The sequence below is a fragment of the Hydra vulgaris genome, chromosome 12 (assembly GCF_038396675.1).
Source record: "Hydra vulgaris chromosome 12, alternate assembly HydraT2T_AEP".
Lineage (NCBI taxonomy): Eukaryota > Metazoa > Cnidaria > Hydrozoa > Anthoathecata > Hydridae > Hydra > Hydra vulgaris.
The window spans coordinates 4,811,977-4,837,502 of NC_088931.1; the positions used below are offsets into that span (position 1 = coordinate 4,811,977).

Below are 25,526 nucleotides of genomic sequence, written 5' to 3' on the forward strand. Positions count from 1 at the left end.
GAGTCTAGGCAGAAAATCACTTTAGATACAGAAGCTGGAGTGATACAAATGTCAAGCAATGGATCAACCTGTTTGTTGGCAATATCAGGTAGAATGCAACTAGTGGAATCAAGAGATGATATTGATGAAAAGTTTTTAGCAAACAATTCAGCTTTGTCTTTAGGTGAGGTGACAAAGTCTGAAACATACAAGAGAGGTGGGATTTAAGAATTGCTTTTATTATTAATACTATTAAAGAGTATCCAGAAGTCACGAGAGCCTAATTTTTGAGATGAGATACGAGATTTCATGACCTGAGGATAGCGGGCTTTGGCGTTAGACAAAACCTTTTTACAATGGTTTCTAGCAGTAATAAACAGACGTCTATTTTCTGGAGAATTGTTTTGCTGATAAATATGGAAGTAACGGTTTCGATTGGCAATCGCAGCAGCACAGTGTGAGGAAAACCATGGAGGAGAGTGAGGCTTGACCTGGAATTGTTAAGAGGGAGCAAAAGATTCCATGCCAGCCTGAATCCATGAAGTTATGTAAGAAGCACATTTGTCGACAGGAAGACAAAAGATTTCTACCCAAGGGCCATCACTGAGAAAATCACGGAAAGAATCCCAGTCAGCTTTACTGTAGTTGTAAGAGGAACGATAATAGGGGGATTCAGGTGATGAAGAAGAATGAGATATTAGTTTTAGAAAGATCAAACTGTGATCAGAAGCAACTAAGTGTGAATGTGGAGAAACTGAGTACTGACTAGGGTCAGAAACAAGACATAAGTCAAGTAGAGAAGATAAATGATTTGGGTTGTCAGGAAAGCAAGTTGGAAAGTTGACTATTTGAGTTAGGGATTAAGAAAGACAAAAGTTGTGGGCTTTAATGCCTGCAGCATCACTGACACTAGAGCCAAGCCATTCAGAGTGGTGAGCATTAAAAGATTTAAGAAGGTAGGCATATCCTAATTTAAATGCAGTTTCACTTATACCAAAATAAACTTTATCTTTGAATTCAGGATCTCCAGAACTTACACTAGCTTGGTATATGGTACTACTAAATAGGTATCGGTTATCTAAGGTCTCTTCAATTTGTCTTATTCATTAATGAAAACAAATTTATTTCCACCAAACATTAATATTACAGACCTATTTAACAATCAAATGAAGTTATATGCTGATGGCAGCAAATTTATTTCCACTAATTCAACTTCTGGCAGCCCAACTATGCTCCAGAACGATAAAAATCAAATCACATCTTAGACTACAACCTGACGCTTACATTGCTTACGACAAATAATGCTAAAGCAAAAATCCAAACCACTAATATTAAATCTTGACTCCACAAGGAATGCAGCTTCTCAATTCCACTTACCACGAAAGAGATCTTGGAATTTGCATTTCACACAACTTCAAATGGGACATTCGTGTTGAAATAATATCATCAAAAGCTAACTCTGTCCTTGGTCAACTAAAGAAAGATTTTATTCAAAAAAGCACACAACTTTGGAAGAGACTTTACACATTACTGGTCAGATCTTCTCTCAAGTATAATGCTCCTGTATGGAATTCTCTTTCTGCACACAGCATTAAAAAACTTGCGAAAGTTCAAAACTGTGCCATTGAAGAAATTTCACTTCTTAAAGTGTTATCCAGCAAAGCCAGATTATCACATCTTCATCTCACCTCACTAAATGAAAGAAGTAATTGAGGTGATTTAATCTACAACTTCAAGTTTATTAACAACTTAGAAAATATTTGTTGACTTGACCCACAAATTGGCCATCCATATGATCGAATAAATCGAGGACACTCTTAGTGTCTCTTCAAAGAGTTCTTTAATGCATCTGACCTCAACAATAACATGTGAGCCATCTCTACTAGACTTAATTTCTTCCCTAACAGAGTAGTCAGTCGATGGAATTTACTCCCACAAACTCTGATTGACGATTGTCATCATAATGAATTTAAAAATCGTATTGACAAACACTTTGGTCGGCACTAGCATTATAATTATCCACTAAAATGCTGCTACAGCTCATTGTATACTGACAAGGAGCTAAAGGGTTGCTACCCCTTTCAAGCGAGAAAAAGAAAAAACATAAAACAAATTTACTTAGTGCTACACTCAGCACTTTTATTTAATTTAGTCCTTATGTTAATATTTTCTTGCCACAACTTATCATTATTATTATTAGGACATATATTATTATATAGGACACATTTCTTTGTGAATGTAGTATGCATGTTTTGGAATTTTGCATCACAGATTTTTTATAATAAAATAGTTTAAATTCAATATTGTGTATTTTTTTAGACTTAAATTTTCATTAAGTCTAATTTTTTTGAAAACTTCGTTAGTTTACATTGCATTGCATTATATTGCAATGATTTTATCAAACCTTTTCTTATCCATTGATATGTTTATGTGTACATATTTTTTTTATCTATGTTTTTTTATAAAATGAATATTATTTTTGAAATTTGTATATGATTTTGCTTCGTTTGAGACCCAACATGACATACTTTTGAAAAAAATTTTTTTTTATATTATTAGGGACCTGTTTGATGTATAAGGGCCTTGTGGCACCCGTAAAAATATTTTTTATTCAAAAATTTTTTAAATCCAGTATTATTTTATTATATAAAACACATTTAGGGGTTGTCAGCTGACATTTTCAAAAAAAGTTGTTTTTAGCACCACCCTAATATATATATATATATATATATATATATATATATATATATATATATATATATATATATGCATAAATATATCAACCCTTGGAATTAGGATCGGCATTCGGCAATGACGACAAAAGTCATTTGTGGTCAGCAAAAAATTGCTGACCTTGTTTCGATGTTTTATGGTAAGACCTTAGTATTAAATTTTTTTTGCCAACCTCTAAAAGATTGAAGTCGGCAAATTATTGTTGACCTCAGTTTTCTTAATTCCAAGGGTTGATATATATATATATATATATACACACATATGGGCAATTCTGTGAGAGTGATGGTCGTAAACTTGACACTCTTTAAGCTATTAAAAATGAACCAAATATGGAAATGACTCAAAACATTCCAGAAATATAAAATACTATCATATAATTTAGTATCCAAAAGTAACAACATTAAAGCCCTAAACTTTTTTCAAAAACTAACTTTATGTAGCGTGATGGTCATAACGGTTACTCTACAACTTCTGAACAAAACAACTTTGTTATACTTAATGCAACGAACAAAATGGTAAAAAAAAAAATTCATTTGATGTGTGTATTTAGCACATTAATATTATGCTGAGTTTAAAAGTTTTTACTTGAAGTTTTACAAACATTTTAATGTTTTTTTTGTCAAGATGGGTTGTAACGAAAAATCTAATATTAAAAAACAACAAATAAAACAACACAATCAATAATGTAAGAAAAAAAGTATAAATGATTATTAAAAACCATATAAATTATGTTAAAAAAATGCACTATAACATTATGAAAGTTCTTAATTATGGTTTTACAATACAATTTTTCAACGCTTCACAACAGAACTGTATATAAACGTCAAAACATGTTTAAACAACCCTTACAACTTTAAAACCATGCTATGGTATGATAAAATGATTTTGTTTAATAACTTTTTTGCTTAAAAGTATTTTTAAAGAGTTAAAAAAAAGAGATATAGAGTTTTTAATACTTTTTCAAATATTTATCGCTGTTTTTTTTTTCCTCTCTCTCGCGGTATTGCCCATATATATATATATATATATATATATATATATATATATATATATATATATAAATATATATATATATATATATATACACACACAAACACACACACACACACACACACACACACATATATATATATACTTATATATATACTTATATATATACATACATATATATATATATATATATATATATATATATATATATATATATATATAGAAAAAAGTTTAGGGCTTTAATGTTGTTACTTTTATATATATATATATATATATTTTCTTTTTTTTTTTTTTTTTTTGTTATTCACCTCCCCAAGGCCGGGAAGGCCACTACAGATGAGGAGGCTACTTTATAGTGGTTATAACCCTCTCTCAACTCTATAACTCTGAAACACGAACCTTGATGAACAAGGCCGCTGCGCGGAGAAACAAGTTGATATATATATATATATATATATATATATATATATATATATATATATATATACATACAGTAGCGTGCAAAAGTAACCAGACAAGCGCATAACTTGAGATGAACTTTTGAATGAAAAGTCTAATTTCTTTCAAATTTTCACTGGAATGTCAAAAAATTGATTACAATTCTAAAAACAAATGAATTTTTACTAAATCTAAGCAATATAATCTTAAAAGTTCATTTTATTGAAATATACACATTTTTTTTGCTTAAAAGTATTTTTAAAGAGTTAAAAAAAAGAGTTATAGAGTTTAGTATACATTTTCATAACTTTTTTGCTGATTTTTTTTCCTCTTTCTAGCGGAATTGCCCATATATATATATATATATATATATATATATATATATATATATATATATATATATATATATATATATATATATATATAGACATAAACACACACACACACACACACACACACACACACACACACACACACACACATATATATATATATATACATAAATATATACATACATATACATATATATATATATATATATATATATATATATATATATATATATATATTTTTATATATATATCTATATATATACATATATATATATAGACACTGCGACCATTTTCTATAGACGCACGTAGAAGTTGGCGAATTTACAGTGTTGCAGTGGTAATAAAATTGTTCTAATGGTCCTTTTGAATAAGTGTATGTAAGAAAACAATGATCCATTATGCATTTGATTATTAATTTTCTTGATTGTATAATAATAATTTAATTTTTAATATTCACATGGCAATTTTCTATAGACGCACTAAAGTTTTTACGAGTTTTGTCGCAAATTTTTTATATTTTGTAGTATTTTTTATCTTGTGAGTCGAAATTAAGTTGAACTTAACCAAATGCCGAAAGGAAAGGTCCTTACCGATATTGAAAAAGGTCAAATATTGGCTTATCATCGAGAAAAAGTTCCAAATCGAGAAATTGCTAGAAGATTGAAGAGATCAGATCAGGTTATCCGTAATTTCTTGAAAAGTCCAACAGATTATGAAACAATCAAGAGGAAACCAAAGAAATCTAGGGTTTCAGACCGTGAAAAACGCAAAAATGTTCGACTTGTATCAAATTCATCAAAAAGTTTGAAAACAATTAAGTCAGATTTGGGTTTAAATGAATGCAAGGAGACGATTAGAAAAGTTCTTAAAGACATCCCACACATAGTACGATCAAAAATGAATAAAGCACCAAATTTAAAGCTCGTTCACAAACAGAAACGGATGGAATTCGCCCGTGAAAACATGACACGCATTTGGGAACAAGTAAGAAATTTTAGATTAAATTCTCATGAATACTTAAGATGTCTAAATAGCTGAATATTTTTGTTTTCAATACCAGGTGATTTTTTCGGACGAGAAAAAGTTTAATCTTGATGGGCCTGATGGTTTTAGTGGCTACTGGCGTGATTTGAGGAAAGAACCCAAATATTTTTCGACAAGGAATTTCGGTGGTGGATCTTTGATGGTTTGGCTTGGGTTTTGTGCAACAGGAAAGTTAAATTTAGCATTTACATCTTGCAAAATGAAAAGTTCTGAATACATTGATGTGCTAAAATTATGTTTGATTCCATTTAAAAACAAATATCGACGCAAAAAGTTTGTTTTTCAACAAGACAACGCCAGCATTCACACTAGTAACAATACTAAAGCTTGGTTTGAAGCTAAAAAAATTAAGCAAATGTGGTGGCCTGCTCGCAGTCCAGATTTGAATCCTGTTGAAAACATCTGGGGAATCATTGTAAGACGTATCTATGCTGACTAGAAGCAATATAACTCTGTGGCAGAGCTAAAAGTAGCGGTATCAGAATGCTGGGAGGATATGGAGCCAAAAGTGTTAGAAAACTTGGTGGAAAGTATGCCAAAACGAATTTATCAAGTAATTGAGCGAAAAGGAGGTCCAATCGAGTACTAAAAATGTGATAAAAACATTTTTTTGGATAGTTTTGTTAAAAAATGTGAACTGCGTCTATAGAAAATAGTCAGCTATCTTTTGAACTTAATGTTAAGTGCTATATTGTTGGTAGCTGGTATTTAGGATCGTTTCTATGGCCTTTTGGTCGACGAACATATCTAATACCATCAGATCCAAATAACATAAACTGAGATTCATCACTAAAAAGTACTTTTGACCATTGTTCTCTTGACTAATTCAAATGTTCATTAGCAAATCTCAAGCGTGCTTCTCGATTCTTCATAGAAATAAAAGGTTTCTTTGCAGGACATCTTCCAAATAGATTTGCAGACCTCAAATGACGCTTGGTTGTGTCAACACTACATTTTACATTATAAAATTCTTTCATTTCAACATTTAACAAGACAGCATTTTTGCGTGGATCATTTTTTGCAGCATGAACTAAAATTTTATCTTGTCTTTCAGATGTAATTTGAGGCCTTCCTGACTTTAGAGAGATTCTATTGTTATTTTTTTCCTTATATCTTTTATATATATCTGCTACTGTTGATTTTCTTATATCAAACTGATCCGCTATGTCTCTTGTAGTTCTGCCTTGTTCAATTGCACGCAAAACAATCTTCTTTTTAATTAAAAATACTTTAAGCTTTGTTTACTATTTTTAAACATTAAATAAAAGCCAACTAAAGTATTGGAATGTTATTATTTTAGTTCTGCCCGGATACTTTTGCATGAGCATATTTCAATAAAATGAACTTTTAAGATTAGATTGCTTATATTTAGTAAAAATTCATTTGTTTTTAGAATTGTTTTCAATTTTTTGACATTCCAGTGAAAATTTGAAAGAACTTGGACTTTTTATTCATAAGTTATCTCAAGTTATGCGCTTGTCCGGTTACTTTTGCACGCTACTGTATATACACACATATACATATATACACATATTTATTTCTTCTGATTCACTTCCAGCAAAACTGCAAACAACCACTAATAAGTTAAGAGTTACTAAGAAAAAAAAGAATAGAGTTATAGAGCTAGGAAATGGTTGACAGAAGACTTAAAGAGTTGTAGGTTATATGAATCAAGAAAACATGAAGATAAGAGAGTGTTCCAAAGGGTTAAAGCGGATAAAAAAACTAGACAAATAAAAGTTTTTAGAGCATGCAGGGACAGATAAAGTAAATGAATGAAACTTAGCTGAATGGCAAGTTAAGCGAGAATGAGTTTTTGTTGATGGAACTAGAGATGATAACTCCTTTGAGCAGCAACCATGATAGAACTTGTAAAAAAGAGAAAAAGATGCAACTTGACAATGGAAAAGATGCAACAAGACAATGGAAAATAGGGTCAAGCTTAGCTAATAGAGCGGTTACAACTATGTCTACAATTCCTTTTTGGACCTTGTCTAGAAGAAAAAGAGCACCATTAGAAGAACCAACCCAAATATAATAACAGTATTCCATACAGTTATAAATAAGAGATTTGCAGAAGTTGAGAATGGAATGAGGGCTAAGAAAATGATGATCATGATAAAGGGATGCTAATTTAGCAATCTATTGTATATTTTGTTTACATGAAAGGTCAGTAGTAAATGATAATCCAAGAAGATGTAAAAAAGAGGACTCAGTGAGAGGGTTGCCATTTATTAATATAGGAATGTCAACAGTATTGTGGTAGTTGTTTGCAGTAAATAACTGAGTCTTGTTGGAGTTAAAATTTATAAGCTAAAATTTGTGAGCCCCAATCTGTTACAGAAGTGAGATCAGATTCAAGATTGGTTGCTCATTCTAAGCAATCAAAAAGAGAAGACTTTTTGCCAAGACAGGAGTAAAAAGTTGAGTCATCAGCAAAAAGAGCTACTTTAGATGTAAGGTTGTGAGGAAGATCCCCCCTTAAGATAAAAAATCAGAGCTCAGTTTTTTTATGTGCTGTGGTTATCTTTTGTGAATAATCTAAGTTTAATGTTTAGTTCATGCTTAAGCTCATTATCTATTCAACAGGTCCCTAATATTGCTTAAAAAATGTTTATATTTAAAAAGGTTAATTTATTACTTAAATGAAGGGAAATTTTATATAAATGTATTTAAAAAAATTTAAACAAAGATATCAAAAATCTTATAGAAATTCATATTTTTTAAATTTTGATATAAAAACTGTAGTTTTTCTGCAATAGAATCTAAAAATAGATTAACACAAAAGATAACCACACCACATTAAAAACACTAAGTAGTGATTTTCTATCTAAAGGGGTTTTAAAGCACCATAATATCTATATATACATACATATATATAAAGAGAAAGTATATCTTTAAATTCCTTTCGCCATAAGATTATGTCTAAAAATTGAACTTGAAAAATAAAGCATGTTAAAAATTTTGCAAGTGTTATGAAATAGTGCTATATAATATATATATATAGTCTAGATAAATAAATCATGTAATTAGAAAAAAAATGCAGATAAAAAATAAATTATAAATGAATAAATTATAAATAACCAGGTGAAGTTGGTCTGGAAAACTCCATAAGTAATAATAATTCAAAATTTTTAAATTTTACAAGAAATTAAGTTCAGTATAGGGCATTTTTTATAAGCGCCTACTAGCAATATATACTTTTTTGACAAGTATAACAAACAAACAATGTAAACTAAATTACTACACAATATACAAATGCTCAAATAAGTAAACAATCTCAATAGATTGATTATTATTTTAGAGCATTTGAAGTCTGGTATTAAATTTGCATAATATGATATACTAATATATTTACTAAAGTAAATTAAAAATTAAAATCAAAATGGTAACTTTCTTATAGGATAAGAATAGTTTCTATATATAATGAGTATCACAGTTGTTAATACAACATGACAAAAAAACATTTCCTTACAGTATAAATAGATATATAACTAACTTGAAGCTAATTTAATTTTGTTATTAAAAACTTATGTTAAAATGGTGTTTATACATCGAAATGTGCTTTTAATGGTCATATACTAAAAATATAAAAAAACTAAAAATGCTTAAAATCTCTCTCTCTCTCTCTCTATATATATATATATATCTTTTTTATAGTCAGGTCATGTTATCCTGATCCTAGTAACATGTAACCCAGTACAATCTGCTTCATGTCCTGCTGCCTTATAGCATACAACTTTTAGAGCAAAGGCTAGGAGAAAGCTAGCAACTATGACTTAAAACACCCCTGCCTTAGGGCTTTTGGTTAAGTAAAGGCTAGAGATAGTGTCTCAATAAAAATACTCATCTTGGACAGATATTAAATGCATCCGGCTACTGTCTTGTAATAGGCCTCCTAGGCAAAGACTTAAGGGGTTAATAGATTTTATCTGTTAACCAGTCGCGCATCGCTTTTTCATCTATTAGGCTGGCGCAGATGTATTTTTAATACATTGTTTCCAGTTTAGGATGTTGAATGCTGGATCTTCTTGATTCAATGCATGGGATTTGCTTGTATCTCTGTTTTATGACTAGGCAACTCATTCTATTATCTCCTAATGAGGGTACAGTTCTAAAACTCAGTTTTATGGTTATGAGGCCGACTGGTAGTCAGGTTTCCCGAACTCTGTGTTAACTCTCAGAAAGGCTGATTTCATCAACAGCTGAAAAATATCAAAGTACTATCAGTGCCATGTTGCACACATATGGTGTACCTGTTTCTACTTTTGGTGTGCATTGTCAAGGCCACATTTGAAGACCTCTGTTACGGCTTAGGGTTTATTAGTAGTAATAAGGCATTTGCTTGGGCTATTAAACAGTGTACTGAGTACTATCTATGCTTTGAGTCAAGTTCTTTAACAAAATTAAAAAATGAATAAAGTGCCAAAAACTACAAAATACAAACAACCATCGTCATCACCAAGTTCTCTAAACCTATCATTCACTAATATTCGTAGTCTTCAAAGTAACTTTTCTTCTGTTGAGTTGTATCTGTTGCAAAGTTCAACAGACTTACTTGCTATTTGTAAGACTAATTTGAGTTCAGCTGTTTCATCTTTTAATCTTAATGTTGATGGTTATCTTCCTTTATTTTGTAACTAATCCAATAGTCACATGCATGCCTGGGCATTTATATTCATAAGAATTCACCCATTTGTCGGAAAATTAAGTTTAAATCCACAGACTATTCTTTTATGTGCTTTTGTTTAGCACAACTTCACTCAATTGCCTTTCTCTTTGTTTTTTATCTCTCTCCTTCATCTCAAGACTGCACTCTTTTTGATGTTATTTCTAATCAAATTGACAAAGCCCTCTATCTTTATCCATCAGCCAATATTATTGCTGATGAATAAAGATAGAGGTGACTTTATTGGCTCAAGTGTCAGTGACTCTGAAGGCATTAAGGCCCACAACTTAAGCCATTCTCAATCTCTAACTCAAATAGTCAACTTTACAACTTGCTTTCCAGACAACCTGAATCATTTACCTCCTCTACTCAACTTATGTCTTGTTTCTGATCCTAGACAGTGCTCAGTTTCTCCACATTCACCCATATCTGATTCTTCTTCATCACTCCAGCTACTGTATCTATAGTGATTTCCAGCTTAGTCTCTTCTACAGTTTGTGGCCCGGACAACATACCTGTTATAGTCTTGCAGAAGTGTTCTCCGGAGCTGTTGTCTATACTTTCAAAACTATTCAACAAGTGCTTTTCAGAGTCTTGTTTTCTAGCCTGCTGGAAGGCGGCATCTATTATCCCTATCTTCAAAATTCTGGAGAGTGATCTGATTTGTCTAACTACCGTTTTATTAGTCTTCTTTCTATCACAAGCAAAGTTTTCGAATCTTTTATTAACAAACACTTAATCTCTCATCTTGAATCTAATAACTTACTTTCTGACCATCAATATGGATTTCGAACTTCTCGTTCTACAGCTGATTTGCTAACAGTAATAACAAATAGGTTTTATCATGCATAAGATAAAGGTGGAGAGATTAGGCTATTGTTCTTGACATATCTAAAGCTTTTGATAAAGTTTGGCATGCTGGTCTTCTTCATAAGCATTCTTCTTACGGTGTTTCTGGTAACATCTTTAAGATTATTCAATCCTTCTTTTCCAATTGTTGTATAAAAGTTGTCCTCAATGGACAGCACTCTTCTTTTTATTCTGTAACTTCAGGGGTTCCTCAAGGTTCAATCCTTGGCCCTATACTCTTTTTAATTTACATTAACGATCTTCCAGATATTTTCACATCTTAGGTGGCATTGTTTGCTGATGATACAACAATAAATTCTTGTCATGATAAGAAGCCAACACTTTCTGATTGCTTGGAGGGGGCATTTAAGCTTGAAAAAGATTTCACTTATGCTACAGCATGGGGCTCACAGTGGCTGGTGAACTTTAATTCAGATAAAACTTAATTTCTTCCAGCCAATCGTTATCGCAATAAGTTAGATCTTCCGATGCTTATGAACAGTGTTTATGTTATACTCGATGAGTCATCTACTCTTCATCTTCTAGGATTAACTCTTACTTCCAATCTTTCTTGGAAACCATATATCAAATCAGTTGCAAAATTAGCATCTGCTAAGTTTGCATCTCTTTATCGAGCTCGTCACTTTCTTACTTTGGATTCTATTCTCTATCTATATAAATCTCAAATCTGGCCTTGTATGGAATACTGTTGCCATATCTGGGGCAGATCGTTTAATGATGCCCTTTCTCTTTTAGACAAGGTGTAAAAACGCATTGTAAACATAGTTGGACCTGCTCTTGCAGCCAACCTCCAACCATTATCACATTGTCGTAATGTTGCTTCACTTTCTCTTTTCTACAAATACTATAATGAGCACTGCTTTAAAGAGTTAGCGCCTCTTGTGCCATCTACTAAAATTCATTCTCGTGTTACTCGTCATTCAATTAAGACTTATTCTTTTTCTGTGACTGTTCCTAAGTGCTCCAAAAACACTTTTTTGTCTAGCTTTTTTCCTCGAACATCAGTTCTTTGGAATTTGCTTCCTTTATCTTGTTTTTCTGATTCATATAACTTGCAATCCTTCAAGTCGTCTGTCAATCTTTATCTTGCTCTACAATCTTTATCTTTTCTCTTCCAGTAACTCCCAACTTTTAATATATATATATATATATATATATATATATATATATGTATATATATATATATATATATATATATACACACCACATACATGCTATATCTCAATGAAATAATTTTGCTTATAAGCTCGGTTTTATGTGCAAAAAAGGTATATATTGTTGCTTTTATTGTATATAGGCATATTCGCAATTGTTTTTATCTATAAATAAGACAATGAAACAGCTAATTTGTTGTCATAGTATTACAAAATATTAATTTCTAAATAAGCATATTATTTTTAAATTTTGTGTAAAATATAAATCAGATTTTATAATCTGAAAATAAACTTTCTGGCTCAGAAACACTTTTCCAGATGTTAGTTTCATTATGTTGTTTATCACTACTTTTATCACTTAATGAACTTATCTTATCTCTTTTATAATCTTTGCGGCATTGTTGTGATGACAACGCTTGAGTAAATTTTTAAATTTACACAAATTAGTCTTTTTTAAATTACTGGCATGTTATACTTTTCTACAGAAGAACCAGATTTGTCTATTATTAATAAATGTTCTAATGTTTGAGTAGACAAGGAGCATCTAAAGTCAGTTTTAACTAATTTCAACTTTGAAAACATTATTTTTGGCTTGGCGTTGCACTCTGGGATGGTGAAATATAATACAATTATTACCAATATGTCCTTCCAGTTCTTATACCACAAAGAAATTTTTTTTCTCTATGTAGACAAGCATGTCAATGTTAGTATTGAAAGATTATCTCGAGCATACTCTAACAAAAGATACTCTCAAGCATATTCTAACAAAAAGTACCATTGACTTAACATATCTGATGCATTTTATCCCAGCACATTTTAAAGGTGTTTCAAAATGATGTAGTAAATAAGTAATGATATCATATGCAAACACATAGTCATTAACAGTTACTTTTTTCACTACTACTTTCTGATCCCATCCTTCACAATCTAAAACTTTTGGAACAAGTTTACATCTTTGCTTGCTTTCTGCTTCTTCTACTAAGCGAACTATAAAGTAACTTTTCACGCGTTTTTAAAACTCTTTTTTATTTATTTAACGTATTTAAATTTTTCAGCTTAATGCTTTGAAAGTAATATTTTCCCTCCTTATCAGTAACTTTCAAAATCAAACATTTTACATTTAATACTATTTCTAATTATAATAATTTCTAAATAGGTTTATAATTTTTTTTTAATTTGTTTTTGTAATGTGGTTTTTTTATAGTTGGAATATTAGCCTTATACCAGAATAACTTCATCTGCAACTGTGTTGCAGGATATTGAAATAGTTGACTTTTTGACTATCATCTCATAAAACACTTAACATAGGCCAGCACCACTTGTTGGCAACTGACTTGGCCCACCAATAGTTAAGAGAATTTGTCAAACATTCGTAGGTGAGCCAAACATTCGTAGATGAGCATGTTGCATAAGCAGCATACAAGTCTGAAGCTGCCAGTTTAAGTAATATTTTTTTACTTTATTATTAAAAAATGTATATAACCTTAATAAATATAAAGTACTTGTAGCCAAATAAAAAAATTTGAAATTTGAAAACAAAATTTTCTATATAAAAAAAACCTAATACATGTACATGCATTTATAAATATATAAATAATAATCACAAACAAGTTATAAAAAAAACATGAATTTGTCCCATTTCCATGAATGTGTGTGAATATTTAAAATTGGCAACTTACTGCTTGAATATCCTTAGAACCACTGGTATCTTTGTTGGACCTAAAAAATTCAATATTAAATATTTTATCATCAACTACAAAGGTTTAAATTTAAACTTAAAAAAGCTCAAAAAATTAAAACCTAGTTTAATAAAATTTAAGAAAGAAATATAAATCTATTTATCGATATTAAAAAAAAAAAGATAAGTTACAAAAAATGTAGTTAACAAAAGATCGAAAGTTGTCAATTTTACAAAATAGCTACACAAAGTTTCAATGTCATAATTTTTTTCATAAAGTTTGAAATCTGTTAAAAAATTTGATATATTCTTATTTTTTTTTACTTGTATATATGAGAGTGTAAATGCCCTCAAACTCCAACACACATCATTAATGAGCAGAAACAAACATAATTATTTGTAAAATATTCCTAATTTGACAAAAAAACAAAAAAAAAACAAACATAAAAAGTTCATCTCAAGTGGATCTCAAACACTTAAAAATCTAATTGCTAATTAGATTTCCTACCTTTAGATTTTTTATTTAAATTAAGCCCTTTAGATTCCATTATTCCAACACTTCACTTAAAAATGGTCTTCTGGTGTCAGTCATCTTTTAAAACATGTTTCATAAAGTTTTGTATATAATTTAGTCTGTTTGCTAAATACTCATATGTGAATTAGTATTCAACAAAAAATTATTATTAGTAACAAAACCTTGAACATGATATAGCAACAGGATACACCTCAAGAGGCTGATTACAACAAGGTCTTGGTGGCAAAGGTCGACTTGAACGCTAAACAAATTTTAAAAAAGAAGGAATTAAATTAAAAAAAATAAAAATGAAAACCATTTTTTATAATTATAAACTTTTTTAAAAGTATAATTGAAATTCAAAACTGAGGAAAGTTTATTACCCATAAAGCATATTTTTTGAATATCTACACATACTTATACACATTTAATGAAAATCTATTTAACAGTGAGTTTTGATAAGTGAACTACTTTTTTTTCAAAAACTAAATTTTGAAATCCTCTAATTTATCCCTGAACTTTTGTCTGCCACAATTTCAAACAAATTTACTTACTTTTTCTTTTTCTTCACTATGCGGACCTTCATGCTGACATTCTTCACTTTGTGGACCTTTATGCTGAGGTTGTATGATGTCATTTTTCTTTTCATTTTGATGAGATTTTTTAATATTGTTTTGTATTTCATCTCTCTGATGCAATTTTAACTTAAGTCGATCAGTTATTACCCTACGAACTTCAGAACTATTATTCTCGCAAAGTTTTCTTTCATTGTTTTGCTGTAACTTCAAAGGCTTGCTTTTCAAGGAAACCTTATCAGATTTTTGGTTAGTATTTGCAGATTCTTCAGGTTTCATATAATTTTTAGTTGACTCAAAATTTCTATTTGAGTCAACTTTCACTTCTTTAAGTTTTTTAGATTTATCATCAGATGACAATTCTTTGACTTTAGGAGCTTGAAAATTATTATTTTTTTCAAATAATAATCTATTATCAACAGGAACTTCTTGAACTTTGTCATTTGAGTTATTTAATTTATCATTAAATATTTTATCATTAACTATTTGAATTTCGATATTAGATGAAGTTACAACATTTTTTAGGTCACATTCACTAAAACCTGAATCACTTGCACCTTCATTATTTTTTGATTTGGTCTCACAACTTCTTCTCCTAAAAAGAAAGAGTATACATATACAAATGTTGTAGTATACATATCACTTAAATATACGTGTATATATATATATATATATATATATATATATATATATATATATATATATATATATATATATATATATATATATATATATATATATACATATATATATATATATATATATATATATATATATATATATATATATATATATATATATATATATACATATATATATATATAAATATATATACATAAATATATATATATATATATATATATATATCAAATATATAAATATATATATATATATATCAGGTGTTAGAACAATAACAATAAATACTCCTAATATCCCAAAAACGTGGTAAAAAATATATTCCTGGCTAACACCCTATATATATATATATATATATATATATATATATATATATATATATATATATATATATATATATATATATATATATATATATATATATACATATACACACACACACACACAGGGTGTGTATATATTTATATTCCTGGCTAACACCAATATAAATATATTAGGGTGTCCCAAAAAACAACATTTTTGAAAAATATATGCAGAGACCCCCTTAATGTGTTTTATCTAATACAAAAACACTAGATTTAAAATTTTTTTGAATAAAAAATATTTTAAGGGGTCCCTCAAGACCCTTGAATATTTAATGGGTCCCTGATATTTAAAAAAAAAAAGTTTTTTAAAAGCATGTCAACCTGGTACACAAATGAAGCAAAATTATATAAAAATTTCAAAAATAGTATTTAACTTGGAAAAATTTTAACTTATTTATCAAATTTGTCATAAAAATACATAAAAAATGCATTTTTTTGTTTTTTGTTAAAAAACATAATTTTTCATAAATAAAAACAAAAATAACAATTCTATATTTGAAATCTATATTATTTTTGAAATTTTTATATAATTTTGCTTCATTTGAGTATCAGGTTGACATATTTTTAAAAAACTTTTTTTTTATTAGATAGAACACATTAAGGGGTCTCTGCATATATTTTTCAAAAATGTTGTTTTATGGGACACCCTAACATATATATATATATATATATATATATATATATATATATATATATATATATATATATATATATTTATATGGGTGTACAAAATAGATGATGTATTATTATGGTATAATAATAATACAAATACTCTTGCGCATTTAAGAGTGCTCAATATTATTAAATAATAAAGCAATATTTATTTATTCATATAAAATGAATAAAAACAACTTTTGATGGAACTCTGAGTTTCATGCCTTTCAGCAAACATCAGCCATCATGTATTTTGTCACTTAAAAACCGTTTAAAAGTTACAAATTAAAATTATGGTGGAAAGAGTTCTGACGTTACAAAAACAAAACAAAACAAAAACAAAAAGATGTCAAAGACTTTAGTCCCCAGTGTCAAATGAGGATAGTAAAAATTTCTTTGAATACCGGCACTTTGATACTATTTTATATCATTTATTTAGTAAGTTTTTTCCTTTATATGACAATATATGAAATTTCTTGCGGAGACAAAGGTTGCAAACTTTAGATGCTTGATTGTAGGGCTTACATCGTGTTGTATATCAAGCCATTGTAAATTCTGGATATCCTCAATTCAAAGATAAAGTTTATTTTGGCATAAGTGAAACCACATTTAAATTAAGATACATCAACCATCTTAAATCTTTCAATGTACCCAAATATAAAAATGACACTGATATTTGTTATGCAAATTCCTGTTTTTTTATGACATTATCTGCGTGCATCTATTGCTGCATTTATATATGTATATATATCAGGGTGCGACAAACCCTTTTTTTTATATAAACGTTGAAATTCATATCTTTATTTATTGACGAGCTCCTAATTTAAGAGGGATATGTCAAATAAGCCAGTTATTTATTTTCTATTCTTTCAGTTTTTTCAATTTTTTTCATTTAAATAATTTTTTATTAAATTATGGGTTTTATTTAAAAGTAACTTTTATTCTAGTTAATAATTAGATATATCAAAGGTTATTTTTAATTTTTTATTAAATTCAAAACTCTTTTATTATTATATATTTATTTATATTATTATTTATTCAAATTTTTTTTATTAAATTCAATTTATCACGCATTTGCAAAGTGCGTGCAAATTAATGATAACTAATATGCAATAACCTTATGACTGTAAACTGTTATCCATTAATACAAAATGAATAGTAAATTTTTCTCAAATAAGTTTGTTATATTTAATTACTTATAAAAAAACGTATAGACTTGAAGGAATTTAAATAAAATGGAACTAAAAATAAAATAAAGTTGTTTTGACATTTTTTTTTAAACCTTTAAAAATAATATAATATTAAGTATTTAATAAGTTATCATACTAAGTTATTATTAAATAATTAATAAGATATCATTAAATTTATACTATTAAGTATTTAATAATAAAAAGATCATATTATTGGTGTTGTTAAACGCACAATAAAAAATGGAAACTATAATAAACATAATATAATAAATTCTCTATAATATAGAACTATAATATAGAACTATAATATAGAACTATAATATAGAACTATAATATAGAACTATAATATAGAACTATAATATAGAACTATAATATAGAACTATAATATAGAGCTATAATATAGAATATATTATATTATATTAAATTATATATTTCAGCAAAACTTAAAAAATCTTTTTAAAACTTTTAAAAGTACTTTTAGTATGCAAACAAACATTACGATAATAAGAAAATTTAAAAAAAGCTTTTGAAAAAATCAATGCTTTAGCATGGTTTCTTTTAAAGTCAGGGCTAACCCTGGTTAGGGCAAGGGTTAGGGTTCATTTTGACTAAAAATTTTTAATGCTTTTGTAAACGCATGTAAAAACCATGCTCAAACATATTACTTTCTTCAGTTCCGTACTTAGTTATTAAAGTAACGCTATTAAAGAAAATATTTATATTTTAATATGATTTCTTTTAAAGTCGTTGAGAAAGCGCTTTAAATTTTAGTAACTAATTGTATTATTATAAATGTGTTTTTTATAATAAATAAAAAACTATCAATCGTATAATTGTTTGGAAAAAAAGTAATGCGTTCGTTTTTAAAATTTTTAAGCGAACGTCATCATTTGCATAAGTAAAAGTAAAGAAAAGTGGACATTCATTTTTTTGTCTTTTTTTTAACAAACGTTTGCACATGTAGCATGGTGGTCATAAAATTTACTTTTTACCACTTCTGAACAAAACAACTTTGTCAGACTTGATGCAGCGAACAGCATGGTAAAAAAAAAAATCATTTGGTGTGTGTATTTAGCACATGTTGATATTATTATATGTTGAATTTCATAGTTTTGCTTAAAGTTTTACAAGTATTTTATATTTTTTTGTCCTGTCAATGGTAACAAAAAATTCAACACTAAAAAAAACAACAAATAAAATGCCGCAATCAATTATGCAAGAAAAAAAGTATAAATCATTATATAAAACCATGTAAATTATATCAAAAAAATACACTATAACATTATCAAAGATTTTAATTATGGTTTTATAATATGAACAGAACTGTATATAAATGTCAACCCAACCCTTAAAACTTTAAAATCATGCTATGCTATGCTATTTTTTAAATATTTTTTTCTTAAAAGTATTTTTAAATAGTTCAAAATGAGTTATGGAGTTTAGTATGTGTTTTCATAATTTTTCTGCTTTTTTTTCCCTCTTTCTTGCATAATCGCCCACCTACCCACCCACCAAAACACACACACATATGTAGAAATATTGTTTATGCCTTACTTGAATTGTCTGCAATGATTATCAGTAGTCCTGTATTTTAATTTCATTTTAATCAGTTTTTCTGAAGGAAAAAAAAAATTTAAATACCGGACTAAAAAAAATAAAATACCGGACTACTAAAATATGACTAATAAGAAACACTTAATTAAAAATAAATTATTAAATAAAAAAAGTGAAAAAATATTTTATTATTCTGACTTGATCTCAAATTAGTTTAAACTGGTTCAAAATTTTTTTTACTACCATTAAAATTTTAAAAAACATTTTAATTAGTGTGACTAATTTAATACAAGTGGGCTACTTTTTTTATGTTCTTTTTTTGTTATGTTTAGTTTATTTTATAATGCAATGTAATGTATAATCATTCAAAATGGTTTTTAAAGGTTTTTTAAAATATTAACAAGGAATAAAATCTTCATAGTTCAAAATATGGCTTTATTAATAAACACTTTGTTTTAATAAATAACTGTCTGGTCACCATGCTGGGCTACTGACAGTTTTCAAAACTTATTATATTATTATTATAAAACAATAATAATTAATAAAAAATTATTAAGAAACTGCACAAAAATATAATTGAAATGTTAAAATTGGTGTTACCTATTTTTAGCTCCTTCTAGAAATAACACAATGTGTGATTTTATATACGGATAGCGTAATAAACGTGCAGCACTTGGCCTAGATGTAGGATTATGCATAAGCATTGTTTTGATAATTTCTTGTAAATCTTGTGAATAATGCTGAGGCATTGATGGTAACTATAATATTAAATAAAAACTTTAAAATAAAAAAAAATAAAAACAAAAACATCAAGCAACAACACTAGAACTTTTTATTATTCGTATTATTATTTATAATTTGAAGATACAATCTATAAGATAAAATACATTAAAGATTGAGCACAACAACAAAAATATAAATATGCCACACCTTGCCTTTAAGTATTTTGTACACCAAAGAGTTCATATCACTTGCATTGAACGCATGCTTAAGTGTAATCATCTCATAAACACAACATCCAAGAGCCCAAATATCTGACTTGGTGTTATATGGTTTATTGGAGAAAAGTTCAGGGGACATATAGTAAGGAGTCCCAATCATAGTAGTTGCCATGTCAAAATTATTTTCCAAAACACGAGCAATTCCTAAATCTCCTAACTGCAAAAAAAACAAAAACATAATGGTAAAATGATTTATATATATTTAAATACAATAATAAATAAACTTTTAAATTCTAAAGTTTATTTCAAATTTATATATGCAAATAAATACTACAAATGTGACGCTTGCTAAATAATAAAGAATACTCACTTAATAATTAAGAAAAATAAAAAAACAACAAATACTGGTACAAAATTTTATTTTATTTAAATGTAATTGAAAAGTATAGAAGCAGTTATAGCATTTTTCAAACCTGTCTAAAATATAATCCTTTGTATTCTAGACAAATTTTAAAATGTATTGTGAATGAAGTCATTATTAATGTAAATGTCGTCATTAGAAAAACCAGCCGAAATATGAAAAGTATACAAAAAAGGACAAAAGGACAAGGACAAAAAGAGATTAATAGAGGTAGAGAACTAAATCAAGAGCAAAAACTTGTCAAGCACAATAAAGAGAGGCAACCTTAGCAAATATTAACTTTGCAATGAACATATTAATTCCATAAGGTCATTTGTGAAAGTTAATTCAAAAAGATGTAAAGCAGAGGACTTAGTAAGAGTGTTGCCATTCATTTATACACAAAGAGCAAGTAAGTCTGGTCTTGCCTCAAAGACCATTTGTAAAAAATAGATCAAAATAATTAGGTGGTGGTGATGGTTTTTTATATTTAACATTCATTGGTACTTGAGTCATGTTTTAAGTTATTAGAGACCCTAACTCAATCATGGAACAAGAATGGCACCTTAAACAATAAGCTATGCATATTTGTCAGTATATATTTACCCAAAGTTATAACAAAGAGTTCAACCTCAACAATGCCCACCTAAAGCACTAACAGGGACATTATTCATGCCTAATATAGCACAGTTAATAATCTGATAGTTCACAGGTGTTAATGAAATCAGCCATCACAGAAAATCTTACTACTATTTAGCTATAAAAACATTTAACTGAGTTTTAGAGATTTATCCTCATTAGGAGATATAAAAAAAAATTACATAGCAACTATCCAAGAGGCACAAGCAAAATCCCTGAGTAGTGCCAAGAAAATCCAGCATTCATCAACCTATGCAGGAAACAATATAACACTCTAGGTCACTCAGGTCTACATCTATGTCAGCCAAATAAATGAAGAAGGATGCGAGATGTCAACCTAGTCAACAAAACTTTTCTGCATACCCTTAAAGCCTTTGACTAGGATACCTTCTACAAAAAAAGTAGCTAGATGTATATTTTTATCAAAAAACCTTCTCATACCTCTACTAAACCAAGAGCCCTAAAGGAGAGGTAGACACACAAGTACAGTGGTACACACACAAGTACAGAGGTATAGAAGTACACACACAAATATATATATATATATATATATATATATATATATATATATATATATATATATATATATATATATATATATATATATATACACATACATATATATGGGCAATTCCGCGAGAGAGGGAAAAAAAAAGTTAGAATGACACATACTAACCTCAATAAATTCTTTTTTAACTATTTAAAAGTACTTTTAAGCAAAAAAATTATTAAAAAAATAGTTCTATGATACCATAGCATTGTTTTAAAGTTGTAAGGGTTATATAAACGCTTTGATGTTTTCGTATAGTCCTGTTGTGAAGCGTTGAAAAAGGTTACTGTGCTATGTTTTTAAGTAACTATTACTTTTAAGTTTAGCTTAAAAACGAAATTAAACATTATGTAGAATATTATTTATAAAAATGCACTCCAACTATGTATAGAAAAAGAATATATTTATCAAATTAATGCACTACAACCATCACAAAAAAAAGTCATGAAGTTTTTTCTAGGCTTTGTGTCAGATTTATTAAAACTAAAAATATAGTAAAAGTGAAGACACTGTATAAGTTTTATCATTGTTTCAATTTTTTTTTTTAAAAGAGAGCTTCAGATAATAGTATTAAGATCTAACAAAGTACGTTAGGACTATCACGCTATGTTTGTTTTTCCATTACGGTTTCTTGACTTATGAACAAAAAGTTTAAGAGCAAACAATTTTATTATTGAAACCAAGTTAAAAATCATTTCGTTTAATTGTCAGTTTGTTTACTCATTATATAGCTAAGCTTGTTAAAGTATTTCTTAATATTTTTTTAAAATATAAATCACTTATTTCAAATATAAATTATGTAAAGAAATTAATATTTGCTAAGAAATAAAAACTTTTAACACAAAGAAAACTTTTTTTAGTTAAAATGTGTTTTATAGTTTGCATTGCAACATTTTTGTTCATTCGATTTCGCGGTTTTTCTATTTATAAAATTCTCGCTTTTTAAAAAAAATCATAACAGCACGTAAATCACGTAAAGGGAAGCTGTTATATTTAATACCATTTTTTATATGCCTAAATCAGATGCTGAAAGATACACTAATTATTTTATAACTAATAAGATAATAAAAAAAAAACTGAAAAGATTTTCTTTTTAAATATATAAAATATTTTGTTTAAACTATTTAAATATCAGCTACATTTTGTAATTATATATTTAAAATTAGTTGCAATTTGGTTGGCATTGCCAAATGCTGACCCTAATTCTGAGAGCATAAACTTATAGAGTAAGAAACAGAAAAGCGTTGTTGAAAGAAAGAGAAAGTTATCAAAGAAGACAGTTATTAGCACCAAGAAAAGAAAACAAGAAAAAAAATCAAGCAAAAGTTCGCAACCAAAGGTTAAGGATGACAAAAAACTCACTGCTAACATCATTTTGAATGTTACACCTGATGATTCTTATAAATACAAATCGTCAATGACAAAAGCATTAAACAAGTATTTAATTATATTTTTTAATGTTATTGTTTTTGCATAATTTGGTTTTTTTTTATATTAAATTTATATTAAATAAAATTTTAAGGACAAAACAGGCTTTTCTAAAGTCTCCAAATAAAAGACGAACTGTTGTAGAGCAGTTAGGTATTGAATATGACTTATCACACCAGAAGAAATTGAAAAAGTAAAAATATTTTATGAAAGAGAAGATATATCATTAGTCTCATGGAAAAAAAGATTAAAACTGACAGAGAAAAGGTTCAAAGACGCTATTTAGTTATGAATTTAAAAGAGCTGCATCAATTGTATAGCGAAGAGAATGCCAGCAAAAATGTTAAATTAACTAAATTTTGTGAACTAAGGCCTAGATACATTCTTACATGCAAAGACACACCACTTTAATCATGTGGTTGTGTTTATCACAGTAATTTTACTTACTTGCGTGCTGCTTTGGCAAGTAAAATACATTTTCCATTGAATTGCAATAAATGGTTAGAAAAATATGTATTGTGCAAGCCACCTACATCCCAATGTAGGATAATGAAATGTTCTTTGTGTAGTGATTGTAAACTATTTAAATTTGTTTTACCTGAAAACGGAGACATGGATACATCCCTCACTTATAGTTGGTGGATAAAAGATAATAATTCTTGCGTACTCAGTGAACAAAAAATAAACATAACAGATGTCTATAAACATTTCTGTGACTATTTACCAGAGTTTACTGAGCATCAACTAACTAAAAAGCACCGTCTGAACAATACTGTAGTCAAAAGAAAAATCTCAAACCAGACCAAATTTTGATACACTTTGATTATTTATAAAACTATACATGTGGTTATCAGGATGCTGTTCAAGCTGCTTATTGGTCCCAGTCTACTATTACTCTGTTTACAATTGTTACCTATTGTTACCAATTAGAACCAAAATCAGTTGTAATAAAATCCGATGATAGTGATAAAACCAAGCGCTCCACTACTACTTAAGTGAAATATTTGACCTCTATAGAATTGATTGTATAAAAAAAGCTATATTATGGAGCTATAATCCTTGCACTCAGTTCAAAATTCGTTACATGGCCAAAATCATACAACATTGCTCTGTGAAATATCATTTTCAATCAATAGAATGGAATTTTTTTGCTACCTCTCACAGTAAAGGAGCAGTTGATGGTGTAGGAGGATTGTTGAAATGATTTGTTTGGAGCAGCGAAAAATATCACAAAGTTATTGTCTTAAACACTACAGACTAGCTGATCAAATTGAAGAAGCAAAAGTCGTTAAAAATATTAATAAAATGCATTTCTGGCAAGTAAAAAATAGAAAGTTTTTAATTTCAAAATTGTTAAATATTTTTTAATGGGCTTGTAAAACAATTTTCAAAATTAACATTTTTACTTTTCTGAAAGAATTATTTTATAAATTGGGAATTATTTTATAATGTTGGGAGCATTAACCATTTAACTTAAGTAAAGTAATAAAGTATAAATAAATATAGCCGATACGCAGATTTAATTTTTGAAAAAAGTTTGAGACTTCAATACCGTAATTTTGCAAAATAATTATATAACAGTATTCCACATTTCTGGAAAGTTTCCATATTTGGTTCATTTTTAATAGCTTAAAGATATATATACTATTTCCATTTTTGGTTCATTTTTAATAGCTTAAAGATATATATACTATATATATGTATAAATATATATATATATATATATATATATATATATATATATATATATATATATATATATATATATATATATATATATATATATATATATATATATATAGTATACAAGTACAGAGGTACACACACAAGTACAACCTGAATCATTTACCTTCTCTACTCGAGGTACACACACAAGAATCATTTACCTTCTCTACTTGACTTATGTCTTGTCTCTAATCCTAGTCAGTGCTCAGTTTCTCCACATTTACTATTAGGTGCTTTTGATCACAGTTTGATCTCTCTAAAACTAATATCTCATTCATTATCAACAATTCCAGGTCAAGCTTCACTCTCCTCCATGGTTTTCCTCAAACTGCGCTACTGCGATTGCCAATCGAAACTGTTACTTCCATATTTATCAGCAAAACAATTCTCCAGAAAACAGACATCTGTTTATTACTTCTAGAAACCATTGTAAAAAGGTTTTGTCTAACGCCAAAGCCCACTATTCTC

General features: G+C 28.0%; 1 protein-coding gene across 1 annotated transcript in view; it reads right to left on the reverse strand.

Moving 5' to 3' along the window:
* LOC100212063 (serine/threonine-protein kinase Nek4) overlaps positions 1–25,526 on the reverse strand; it is a 113,143-nt gene that overhangs the window by 26,291 nt on the left and 61,326 nt on the right. Inside the window, exons 6-10 of the mRNA XM_065811290.1 lie at positions 20,306–20,533; positions 19,976–20,133; positions 14,956–15,571; positions 14,584–14,663; positions 13,889–13,928 (exon numbers count right to left, since the gene is read on the reverse strand). Coding sequence (XP_065667362.1) covers positions 13,889–13,928; positions 14,584–14,663; positions 14,956–15,571; positions 19,976–20,133; positions 20,306–20,533 — 1,122 coding nt within the window. The remainder of the gene's footprint in view (positions 1–13,888; positions 13,929–14,583; positions 14,664–14,955; positions 15,572–19,975; positions 20,134–20,305; positions 20,534–25,526) is intronic.